General features: G+C 35.5%; 2 protein-coding genes across 3 annotated transcripts; both read right to left on the reverse strand.

The window, feature by feature from the left end:
- Positions 1 to 926: 926 nt before the first annotated feature.
- Positions 927 to 5,293, reverse strand: LOC103855526 (GATA transcription factor 26). Of its 2 annotated transcripts, none has more exons than XM_009132530.3 (7): positions 3,621 to 5,293; positions 2,333 to 3,101; positions 2,168 to 2,240; positions 1,987 to 2,090; positions 1,704 to 1,896; positions 1,506 to 1,617; positions 927 to 1,412 (listed from the first exon to the last, which is right to left on the reverse strand). In XM_009132530.3, the coding sequence occupies exons 1-7, from the start codon at positions 3,658 to 3,660 to the stop codon at positions 1,213 to 1,215; spliced, it is 1,491 nt and encodes a 496-aa protein (XP_009130778.1). In that variant the 5' UTR covers positions 3,661 to 5,293; the 3' UTR covers positions 927 to 1,212. The 2 variants fall into 2 exon arrangements, with proteins under 2 accessions (XP_009130778.1, XP_009130771.1); XM_009132523.3 differs by having other exon boundaries at positions 2,327 to 3,101.
- A 2,573-nt stretch (positions 5,294 to 7,866) lies between these two features.
- Positions 7,867 to 11,976, reverse strand: LOC103855543 (TORTIFOLIA1-like protein 2). The gene is made up of 8 exons (XM_009132542.3): positions 11,626 to 11,976; positions 10,657 to 11,362; positions 10,381 to 10,575; positions 10,196 to 10,298; positions 9,437 to 10,083; positions 8,644 to 9,300; positions 8,384 to 8,549; positions 7,867 to 8,186 (listed from the first exon to the last, which is right to left on the reverse strand). The coding sequence occupies exons 2-8, from the start codon at positions 11,317 to 11,319 to the stop codon at positions 8,173 to 8,175; spliced, it is 2,445 nt and encodes an 814-aa protein (XP_009130790.1). The 5' UTR covers positions 11,320 to 11,362; positions 11,626 to 11,976; the 3' UTR covers positions 7,867 to 8,172.
- Between the last annotated feature and the right edge of the window lie 12 nt (positions 11,977 to 11,988).

Consider the following 11,988-nt stretch of genomic DNA (forward strand, 5'->3'; position numbering starts at 1 on the left):
TGAAATTTCCCTTAAAATTATTACGGTGTTATATATTTATTTTTTAAAAAAATATTTGTTGTTTTCTTTTTTTTCGACTGTAATTTTGGTAGATCAAGAATTTATACTTTGGAAAATTTTGGTAACAGTATATTAGATAATAGATATATTTTAGATGTAATTTGACAAAAAAATACTAAAATCTTTTAAATAACTAAAAAACGAAAGACCCAATATAAATTATATTTAAAGTAATTGCAAATTTATAGTATCAATGAGACTAAATAATTTTATAAACTTCTATAACATTTATTATCTGATCAAATTATATAATGTTTTAAAATATTTATCAAACTAATGACTATTAATGAGTATATAGTGGACAGACCTGGATTTTGAATCTAAAAAACTAATTTATTAATAATTAAGTTGATTAATAGAAAAAGACTTGCATTTGATTTCCAATATGGTCTAGTAAAACGGCTATAGATATCAAACTTTATAAAAGGGTTGTGCAACTAGAACCGGTAGACTTGACATGAATCTTTTAAGCAACAGAGTGGCTCTTAGATCTTAGATCCATTATCATTTGATTCATGTGTCCCTCTTTTATAGGGCAGTGGATACATTTTAAAGGAAGCATGAATGAAGATTAAGTATTATTTTATTTGGATAATCTAAGGTATTTATGCAGTATTAATCCCACTAATCTTAATACAGTACTCACTTATATTTATTCCATTTACTACATTTTAAAGGAAGCATGAATGAAGATTAAGTATTATTTTATTTTGGATAAATCTAAAGTATTTATGCATTAATCCCGGTAGTCTAATACAGTACACATTTACTCCATTTTGTGCATTTGGGGAAGTTTACATGATATTACAGTATAATCTCATCATCTTGTTCAACAAAAAAGGACAAACTGAAATTCCAAGGAAAAAAATGGAAGTTTCAAGTTTAAAAAGTTCATTGAAAGAGAGGAGGCAAAATGTATATACATATGTATAGATAAGACCCACCTCAAAGTATGTATATAAAGACCCACTTTATAAACTTAACCACCAAAGAAAGCCCAAGACTCAAACTAAAGAAGAAGTAATTTTATGTTTCTAAAGCAGAGACTCAGAAAGCCTAAGAGTCTCTCTCTCTCTCATCAATCTCAATCAAGCTTAAGAATCCTTCTTTCACCACTGAGAAGCACCATGAAGTCTAAAGCTTTTGTCCCCCTCATAGTTGGTGAAGCAGCTCTGCTTGAGGAAACGACCCATTTGACGGCAAGTCCAAAAGAAGGAGATCTTGATCAGAACTGCAATTACCTTGAGCAAACACAGAAGCCAAGCTTCTTTGGCTAAAGCATGAGCCGTTTCCTTCATAGCTTGCTTTCATCTTCGTTACACTTTTGGGGCTCCTCATAAGCCCTCTTGACTCTGTAAACCAAAAACAAGAGTGAATCAACAAAAAAACACACAAAGATTGATAGCATAATCAACCTAACAGATGAAAACGTCCATAAGACTAACCTGACTTTAACTGAGTTTGGTTTTCACAGCGTCTCTTAATAGTTACAATATGTTTATGTACATTTGGGTTTGAGCTTCTTGAAGTTGTAGTAGCAGATCCTTTGTCTCCTTCCTGCAACAAAAAAAGCATCAATGAACCTTTGGCCAAAAGTTAATTATTATTATGTTACTGTTACAATGAGATTAAAGCCGCCGCACCTTGAGGAGGTTATAGCTTTCCACCAAACGAGATTTGCGAAAATCAGACAATGCAAGCTTCTTAAAAGTCCTCATCTCTTCAAGTCTTGCTTCAGAGGTAGAAGAAGGCATCTCAAAGACACCATCAGCAATAAGTTTCTGAAACAAAGAGAAGTTCTCTTTGAACTGAGCACTTTCAAACATCATTCTGAGGCTGCAAAATATAAAAAATGAAAACATTAGAAACTTCCTTTCGTCTTAGTTTCATTGTTTTATTAAAAAAAAAAAGCAATGCAGTTTGAACCTATCAGGAAGGTTAACAGAGTCAATCTGAGGAAGTAATCTCATCAGTTTCTTCTGTTCTTCCTCTGTAAACTGTTCTATGAACTCATCAAAGTTGAAAACATCCTGCAAATAAAGTATTATATTTATTATGCCATTGTCACAAAGTATTCAACATATTGAACACAGTGCTTGAGACTTACTTTCAAATCTATGCTACAAAGTGGTGAACCATGGCTCCCCAGGACATGCACTCTTCCATTTTGAGACTTGGTCCTAACCAACCATTAAAAATAAAATTTGATTTAATATCTTTCTTGAGTTAATTGTGAGCTAACGTGCAGAGAGTCTCTTGAATATACATTAACCTCTTGAGTTGCTCTTCCTTTACTGATTGTCCAACAGACACTGAACCTCTCTCTGCTCCAATCTCAGCACGCTTCACGGAATGTGAGGAGTATGCATCACTGATGGATGACTTGTTCTCAACCGAAGAGAGGCAGCTGGCTTCTTCAGAAACCTCTTCCCGAGCAAACGAGTGAGGATTCCTCATCAGAACACTCCCATGTCCAATCTCAACAGAGACCATTGACAACATCTCGTTCTCAAACAGAAGATCTTCTTCCCCTGATGAAACTGACGATTGCTGCTCTTGTAGAATATTGTAAAGGTCCTGTGTGAGCTTTTCAACTGAAGATGTCTTTGGTCGGAGGCCCATACACGTCCTCCTCTTGCAAGGAACAGTTGTGTCCCACGCGTTAGATTGTGATGGACCTGTTAACTCGCTCCCATCTGCACTGCTAAACTGTGCACAGCTCTCAGAGTTGGATATAGCAGAACCAGAACTCGATCTATTACTAGCATCCTCCTCTACCACAGCCTTTTTGAAACCGTAGTTGAACTCCAAGACCGGTTCTTGGATTGCTTTCCTCTTGAGCGTCTTAGTCTCTTTGTACTTGTTATTCACAGAGATGCTCTTCATTCTTTGGTACCTCTGATGATCCTTGTTCTCTTCACCATCAGCACGAGAGTGAAGTGGAGTGTAGTTCACAAGTGATCCCTTTGTTCTCCAACGAGACCCACACGCATTGCACAACACTGGCTTCTCTGGTGGCCCGTTTCTCCACAGGGGTGTGCCTGTTTCCAAAGAACACAAATGTCAGCAAAAAAAATTCTCAAACTGGAGCTTCGTGAATTATGACTTAAGACAGCAAATTCAAACTCCAAACTCATATGCAGGAAGAGACAATGATCTAAAATTTACCAAACATCTTAAAGTCTTAAACTTTAAAGCAAAGCAAAGCTGAGAATCATAACACACTAACTCAGATCCCCAAATCAACTGAGAAAGCTTGTCTAAATCCATTGACCAAGACCCAAGTGTTGCTCTTAAGATCATTGATCAACAAACAAACCAAATACATAAATTTTAAAAAGCAGCATAATTTCAAGAATGCTCATTTTATATGTTCTTAAGTACATGAAAGTCTTTGCTAAATATCTTCAATAATTGTTAAAACTGAAGCATGTAATCAAATCATTTTCCCCAGCAAGAAAAAAATGGCATCTCATCCAGAAACAGGAAAAAAGAAAAGTGAAAATCTTTCATACAAATTTTCTCATAATCAAATCGAAATTGGAGAAACAAGAACTCACTTGTAACGCCACAGTGGTAGCAAGGTCCTTGCTTCCCCATAATCTCTCTCTCTCTCTATTGTTTTTTTTTTATTTCAGAAATGAAAAGTATAGTTTCAGAGAAAAGTTGCAGTTTTTATAGACTAAGCAATGAGATTTATGGAAATAAATTTAAACTTTATAGATTTTGTTTAATATTGAGCTATTAATGGGATATACCAAACTGCATAGGAACAAATTAAACCCAAGAAGGAAAAAAGAAAACCCAGAAATTTTCCTATGAGAAAATTCCAGAAAAGAATCTGAAAACTCCAAAACAGTTGCTGATAATTAAAAATAAAATCAAGGCTGAGAATTTTTTTAATTTAAAGAGATAATTTTGTTTTTTCTTTCTTTTCTCCGTTTTGTTTTTGGTTCCTTGAGCTATCAGTCTAATTACAATCCAATAAAAAGGAGAAGAAGACTCTTGAGAGGAGAAGAATCTAATAAATGGGTGCGAAAAACTGGCTTTTTCAATCTTTTATCTGTATTGTTATGAAATAAATTTTTGCAATTTCATTTTTATATAAAAAAGTGTATAATTAGTTGAGTAAAAATAAACGAATGTAATGGCTTTAAACTAAAATGATTTTGGAGGAATATTATTGCTTGTGCCTTATGGTTCCTTCTTTCTTGTTGACTTTAGACTTTTAGTTCTTGTTTGTTTTTCTTTTGGTATTGCCAATGCATATAATAAATATTATAACGACAATTATATATTAATGACTCTAAAAGATAAAATGAGGCAATAGTCGTTTGATGTCCAAAAAAAAAAAAAGATAAAATGAGGAATAAAGATAAAATGGTTCCAGTAATACTTAAGCCAGGTATATGTAAACAGGTATCTAGCTCTCTCCTCAAAAATGGCTGCTAAATGGTCAACATGAGTGTATGCAAATCTTTTATGTTGTCGACAGTATGTGAAATTATACGGGAATATATCATATATAGCCAAATGAGTAAATGTAATGTGTTGTAAAAAAGATTTAGTAAATATCAGTTAGTAAGAATTTGATTATTGATTTAGTAAACAGGTATGCACATCTAGGATTGGAAAAAAGTATCTATAGATTTTTATTTAATCCAAAAAATTTAGATATTTTAATTTTACAAATCAATGAAAATAATAAAATCTAATATCTGTCAAAAACGGATCAAATAACAAATACTATATTTTAAAAAATAGAGATCCGATCCAATCCATTATATCCATGTTTATATACATGTATAGAAAAATATATAATATATTATTTATATCTCTATATATTTTATAATATATTTATTTACTAAATTAATTAATTATTTATTAAAATTTTCAAAAACATGTAGTTTTAAAAAAAACGTAATGAAATATTGTTACTTTATATTGGATTTTTTTTTAAAGGTAATAACAGATTGTAGTTTTCTTTAACTTAAGAGTTAAGTTTATAACAATTTTTTTTGTCAGCGACGACTAGATGAAGAGATTAGTTTTCTTTTGCTCGTTCTTATGACCTTATTCATGTACGATGACACAATACTGGTAAACATAAATATGTATTTTTCATAATAGAAGAAGAAGAAAGAAATGGAAATGTAAAGTCACCGTCCACCATGACGATCATGGACGCAACTCCTCTCTCCACCGTCTGATTTAGGATAAATAAATTTTAAAAGATTTGTCCCACTTTTTGTATTTCTTTTTGTGATTGTGAATGTCATTAGGGAACTAATTCTGGACGAGCAACCATACATTATTACGTGTTTTCTTTTGGATTCAACTACGGTACATGGTATGACTTTGTATTGTGAAATCTCAGATTCTTTGTTTTCTTTTCCGTTAATTAGAAAACCAATGTGTAAACGAAAGAATAATATTTGAAAAGAAGATAGTATCATATCATGCATGAGTTTTTTTTTTTTTTTTTTGCTAAACTGTATAAGTTTGAATATCATGCATGAGTTTTTATTTCGAACTACATAATGTGATGTTGATGCCTATTTTGATTGAACGCTGTAAATTTTAGCAAAATTTAATTTTAGTTTAGCAAAGACCAAAAACAGGGATAACTAAAAAATAATGAAATCTTACAAAATTTATGATTAGAAGAAAAAATAGAATCATGGTGTTTACTACAAATGTAAAATTAATAATGAGAATGATGAATTTACAGAATAAGTCAAAAAAATATCTAACATCTCAAGTTGTGATATACGAAAAAGGTTTAAGAAAATTGATTTGCATATCTATATCACTAAAGTTAACTTATTTTTTTCCGTTACACATCTGTTTAAAACTCCATTGTTAAGCGTGCTTAGACTGGAGCAGTGAAAGTATGAGTGACCTATCAAGAAGTGATTCGCGATACCGTGTAAGTGAAGACAAAGCATAGAGAAATGTCGTGTGGTGATTGAAGGGTTAGTAAACAAGATTTTTAGACCTTACAAAAATTAACGCACCATTCGTCAGACAGAATATAGTCCACGGGTCGAGAAAGCAGGCATAGATCGGTGCCATTTAGCTGTAGATGGTTGGAACGTTATAGATTAGTTACAAAACCAATCACGTCTCTATATTCCATTTTTATAACAATGGTAATGAAATAATGTGCAGACACAAAAAATGGAGGAATATCAGACGGCTGAGAAGATGCGATGAGTGCGATTAGAGATAAAAGACCGAAGCTTTGTGCCTAAAAACCAGTCGTGCTTCCAATTTTATTAAGAGGATGATTGGTTGGGGCTGTAGATGCTCTGGACAGCCAAAATTTAATCTACAGCTATATATGTCAACCAATCGAGCTTTGCTTTTCTTAAAAAACTCACAGCAAAAAAAATCTCTGCAAAATCAAAATATGGCTGTAGAGAGCTTTATTTTCAGAACAAAAAATTAGTGGTTTAGAAATCTACAGCAAGAAAAGCTACAACAAATAAATCTACAGATTAAAATCTATAACAAAAAATATAAAGGTACAGCACTTACCAATCATTCCCTAAGTTCTTGGTTTTCATACGCTCATAAAACAAATGCCAATATAATAGATTTATTATGAAAAGTAAATATTTTTTCTTAATATTTGTAAAGACACCAAAACTTAAATCTCTTAGATAACTATTGGATAGGATTGATAAGAAAAAGAGTAAGTAGTAGATAGTAGATACTAGATAGCATCTTGTGAACTTGCATTATTATTCTAGCACTCTTTCTGGTAATCTCTGATAACATCTCTATTCTCTACAGAGTCAAATGCGTACTGATTCACATCTCAACACTATAAATACGTATTTAATTACTAATTTTTAGTCAAATTATAAAACGTAGATTAAAAAGTTCCAAAATAAATCGTCTACACATGTTAGACCTAAACATAACTACCGGACAGTAAAGAGGAAACAATGCAAAAAGTCATTTACAATTTGAAGCTCTGACGTATTTACGGTAGTATAGAAACTAGTCAAAGAGTTATGTTATCGGGAAAAAGAGCCTATTTCAAACCCAACTTTCCGGATTGTGCATATTTCATCATGAATTTTAGTATAGTGCATATTTCATCAAGAATTCAACAAAATTTTAAAATGTCTACACAAACTTTTACATATATATATATATTGATTATAACGTAGTTAGTCAACCGTGACTAGATAGCTGACATGACATTTTTTGTCAAAATGACGTCATTTTATAAATATCACAAAATTAAAATTTGAGTCTTACAGAATTCGAACTCACGTCTTGACGAATAAAACTACTTTGAAACCACGTCTTGGCAGATAAGTATAAGCTTTTTATCCGTCAAGACGTGCGTTCAAATTCTTTGTTTTAACGAAAATGTCATGTCATGTCAGCTATATAGTCACCCGAATAAACGGTTGACTAATCACCGTTATAGTCAATGTATATATATGCACATATGTAAAAGTTCGTGTAAACATTTTAAAATTTTGTTGAGTTCATAATGGAATAGATACTATACTAAAGTTCATGATGAAATAAGCACTATCCAAACAGTTGGGTTTGAAATAGGCCATTTTAATGAAGTATTAACGATAGTACACATGAATTATTATGTTATGGCACCTACTTCTCAATTCTCCGACATGCCAGACCATGCCTCGGAGGAATCCAAAAGTTGAAGTCCACCAATATTCTAGAGCATATGGAGGTAAGCTCCAAAAAGTAGACTCAACAAAAGGAAACCATCAGGTGAGATTGCTACAAAATTTCCAACGAACATAGAATCAAAAACAATGAACAGAGCAAAATATCGCCTCATGAACACCAGTTTAGCATGAACCCAAGAAATGAAATACTCTTTACATTACACGAATCAAATCATCGCCTAGAAACCAACAAGCAGAACAACATCAATCAAATCAAGAACAGTGAGCTCAATCGGCTCATGAACGGACACCAGTTTAGCAGATACCAAAGAAATGAAATACACGTTCCAGCGTGGAAGTTTCTTAAAAATTCTCTCTCTCTCTCTCTCTTCTCTCTCACTGTGTTTCTCTTAATTTCTTGTCAGTGTCTTGTCTACTTCAGCACACCTAATGATCATGAGCACTTTCCTGCAAAAAAAAAAGAAACAAAAATAAGACTTTAATTTGAAGTTAAAGATTTATACTTACTGCAAACAGACCCACATGGGACTTTTGTTCATTACGAAGATTTTACAATGTAACAGTTTAGAGATCAATGTTGCATTTTTTTTTTCTGTGCGTGATTCTTCGACCAAGTGTCAGTGCAAGGAAATATTTTAGCTTACCCCAAAGTTTGCGCAACTTCATTGCTAATTGAGTAACAGCTCTTCTCTCAGCAAGATTCGAAAAGCCCATGCACGAAGTCTCCTGAATTGCAGACAACACTTGAGCTCTCTTTCTTGCTGATGGAATCAGATAATTAGCTCCATTTGTAGTGCTCAAGTCAGCGACCTATTAGAAGAACAAAACAGTGAATTTTTAGTAACACTTTCCAGTACAAGTAGTAGTAGCAATTCAAGCATGATTTCAAATCCAATAAACTTGCCTGATGCAGCCAAGGAAGTATTGAATTCATGAATCTTCTTTCAAGTAGATAGGAGAGAAGTATACTCAGAAGCTCATTAACGGTATTTGACGACAAACTGTCCAGCACGGGGCCGGTTCTGTCAAGAAGCTCAACAAGTGCTAGCTCATCACCACCAGAGAGCACTTCTAAATACTCTGATTCAACCACATCTTCACATGAACCACCTGGTCCACTCATCACCTCTGCATAATGCTTTGTTACGCTTTCAGAACTTTTCCGGGTCTGGCTCAGTGTTTGTCTTCCTTGTCCAATGTTATTCCAAATGTCTTCCCTTGTATGTTGTTGACCAGTCTCACCAACAGCACTTCTTGGCGTCTTTTCTATACCCTGAGATACATTTAGTTTGCTTCTTCCATGTGTTTTGTTCTCTCTTGTCACTGAGTACTTGGAAGATGATAATGTTGATTGTCGATTGCGGACTTCCGTTGAGTTCCTCGAAGTGCAACTAGAGAGCCTCGGTGACACAGTACTACCTTGGTTTAGCTTCACAAAATTGGAGTTTGATATATCTGAATGCAAGGCAAAGTTTTGAGCGATCCCTTCCACTGCATATTCTAAGCTTAACACCTTGGATTGAAGAGCCGAAAAGTTGTTCATTATTCCTGTTGAAAAGACCTACAAAACAGAAGGAGAACAACAAATAAGTTTGCACTTATTGTGTCAAAAACTCTAAATCCAAAGCTCTTTTGAGAACTTGCATCTTCAGAATACAAAGGTACAGACAATAGATTGTGAAAGAGTATCCACTGACCTGTAGCTGATCTATCAGCCGTGACTGTTTATTCTCAATATCTGAGAGCTGTTTACGTACAGAAGCCATTTCATTTGCAATCTGAGCACAGCAGTCATGATTGATTTCAGAGCATGAGACTGTTACAGTAGAGTCAGTGCTTGTACGATTCTTCAATTTGGTTGAGAATTGCTGTCCCTCAGAGTAAGTCTCTTCAGCTGCGAACTGCTTACTCGTTATGGCTGGATTAACCATACCACTCGCTAGGAAACTGTTTGACGAAACTGTAACAGACTTGAAATCGTCGTTTTCATTCACAGCGTCAGTCACATAACAATTTGCCTTATCTTCCATTGGAATGTACTCATATGTCACCTCTGGCGGGTTTGCCGGCTCTGCAAATGTTTTGGTGATGCAACTGCCCTCTGATTCTTCATTGTGAATTATCTTGGAGATAACTGGAGATTCCGAGACTGCGATTTCGATGCGCCAATTATCTTGTTTAGTCTTTCGAGGGTCGTCATTGTAACGTGTAGGTGCATTCCGGGCAGAAAATGGAACCTTCTTCCTTGCCAAATCTGTTACATATTTGTTAGATGTAACATCCTTCGATTTAGAGTCACTAGTGCTGAATAGTTCACTATCCCCTTGAGCTCCACTATAACTTTCTGTGATTACGAAGCAGATTAACAGAAAGAGCATCTATGAGTCTATAAGAAGCACACAAATATGAAAAAGATGCAAAAAGATTTGAGGAAAGAAACCATTTTATTAACTCACCTCTTACGGAGGATACAGTTTCAGATGGCTCTTGAATATCAGAACCAGGGACACCTTTCCAATATTGCAAGGCGAGGACAATTGAGTCCCTCACCGGTTTCACCTAAACAGAAAAGCAGCGTTAGATATTTTACTTCAAACATTATCATCTGTAAAGAGAGTGAAATTTAGACAAGAGTTCAAACTTTGTCAAAGCGGCACGACTCTAGAGAGCTAATGCAAGAAGCCTTGAGGGGGCCAAGAAACTTTTCACCAGTAGCCGCTATTTCCATAAGTGCTACAGAGGCTGCCTTACGAGTAGTCCAGTCTTTGTTTTTAAGCGCATCTTGAAAGCTACTCATTGCTGAGATAAGCACGCTCTTTGTCGTTGCCCCACCAGCCTGGATTAGAATCAGTTCCCCAAACTATCGTTACACAATCACATCCAAAGCAAACAAGAGATTAGTAGAAACAAAACTCACCAGGATGATGCTTCGGTTAAGCTCAATAACCGCTGGCTTTGCAATGAAATGCGAGCTATTAAGCAGCTTCACAGTTTTGGTAAGCATCCGTTGTATAATCGCAACCGGAGCCTCAGGACTACTATCAATAACTCTCGCCAAGCACAAGGCTGCACCTGACTGCACATACTTATTCTGATCACCAATAGCTTCAAAAAGCGGTTTCACCAAGGAAACAAAGACACCATAGCTCCCGTCCTCATAACAGCTCATCTTCGAAGCCAAAACACCCATCGTTTCAATACACGCGTCTCTCACAACAGAATCCTGATCCTTGAGCCGCTTCACCACACTAGAGACCATCTTAGCGAGATACGGCGCAACGAGTCCGTGATGAAACCTAGCCAGAGTCGCCATTAACCTGATACACTCCTTGCGCACCGCGCTCTTCTGCTCGGAATCAGTATCCAGTATACACGAGAGGAAGCAAGAGATCTTGTCAGGCGCGAGATGCTCGACTGTGTTCTCGAGCTCGTCGACTCCTCTCTGGTGCGTATCTCTATCCGCGAGCTTGTTTAAAGCGGTTACGACTTTCTTCTTCAGCTCGAAGATAACCTGCTGTGGATTCGCCGCCTTCATGTTTCCTCCTCCTCTCCCTTTCGCCTGCATGCTAGTCGTCTTCATATCGCCTCCTCCTCTCCAAGATCTGCTGGTTGAATCTCAACACCTGCGAATATAAAGCAACGAAGATCTCGCATCATCAATATATGAAAGATTAGGCGAATCGTATCAATTTCGTGAGAGAATAACGCGGAGCAGATTACGATTTTCCTTAAAATTGATTCAGCCTAGTGTTAAATTTGGAAAGTAGTACAGTTAACAGCTACTCGAGCTTAAACATTCCTAAACGAAGAAGATTGAATCAATCTAGGATTCGCTACATTCTCAGGGAAGTACGAAAAGAGGAAGAGAGTAATAGCGGAAGCATACACTGAAAGCTATCGCGAAGATGGTGGTGGTGGTGGTGGTGAGGGAAAGGAGTGAGAAGCCATGGATGTGGAAATGCGATTCAGTTTTTTCTGTTAGGTTTCCGAGAAAATGACGGAGAGAAATCTCTCAGGTAGTGGGAGAGAGTTGATATGTCTTTCACGGAGCCCAGAGTATATTTGGCAGAGAGGGAGTGAGGCGCGTGTGATTCAGTTGCCATTGATCAGCGTGTATTTAAATTTAAATTAAGTTTTTTGAATCTCGCGCTTGCTAGGTTTTTCGAAATTTTGTTTTGTGGGGTCCACTTGATTGGAAATTTAAATGTTTGAAACGCGAAAAGGGTTGACTGTAATAGCTTTCTAACTG

The sequence above is a fragment of the Brassica rapa genome, chromosome A01, assembly GCF_000309985.2.
Source record: "Brassica rapa cultivar Chiifu-401-42 chromosome A01, CAAS_Brap_v3.01, whole genome shotgun sequence".
NCBI lineage: Eukaryota > Viridiplantae > Streptophyta > Magnoliopsida > Brassicales > Brassicaceae > Brassica > Brassica rapa.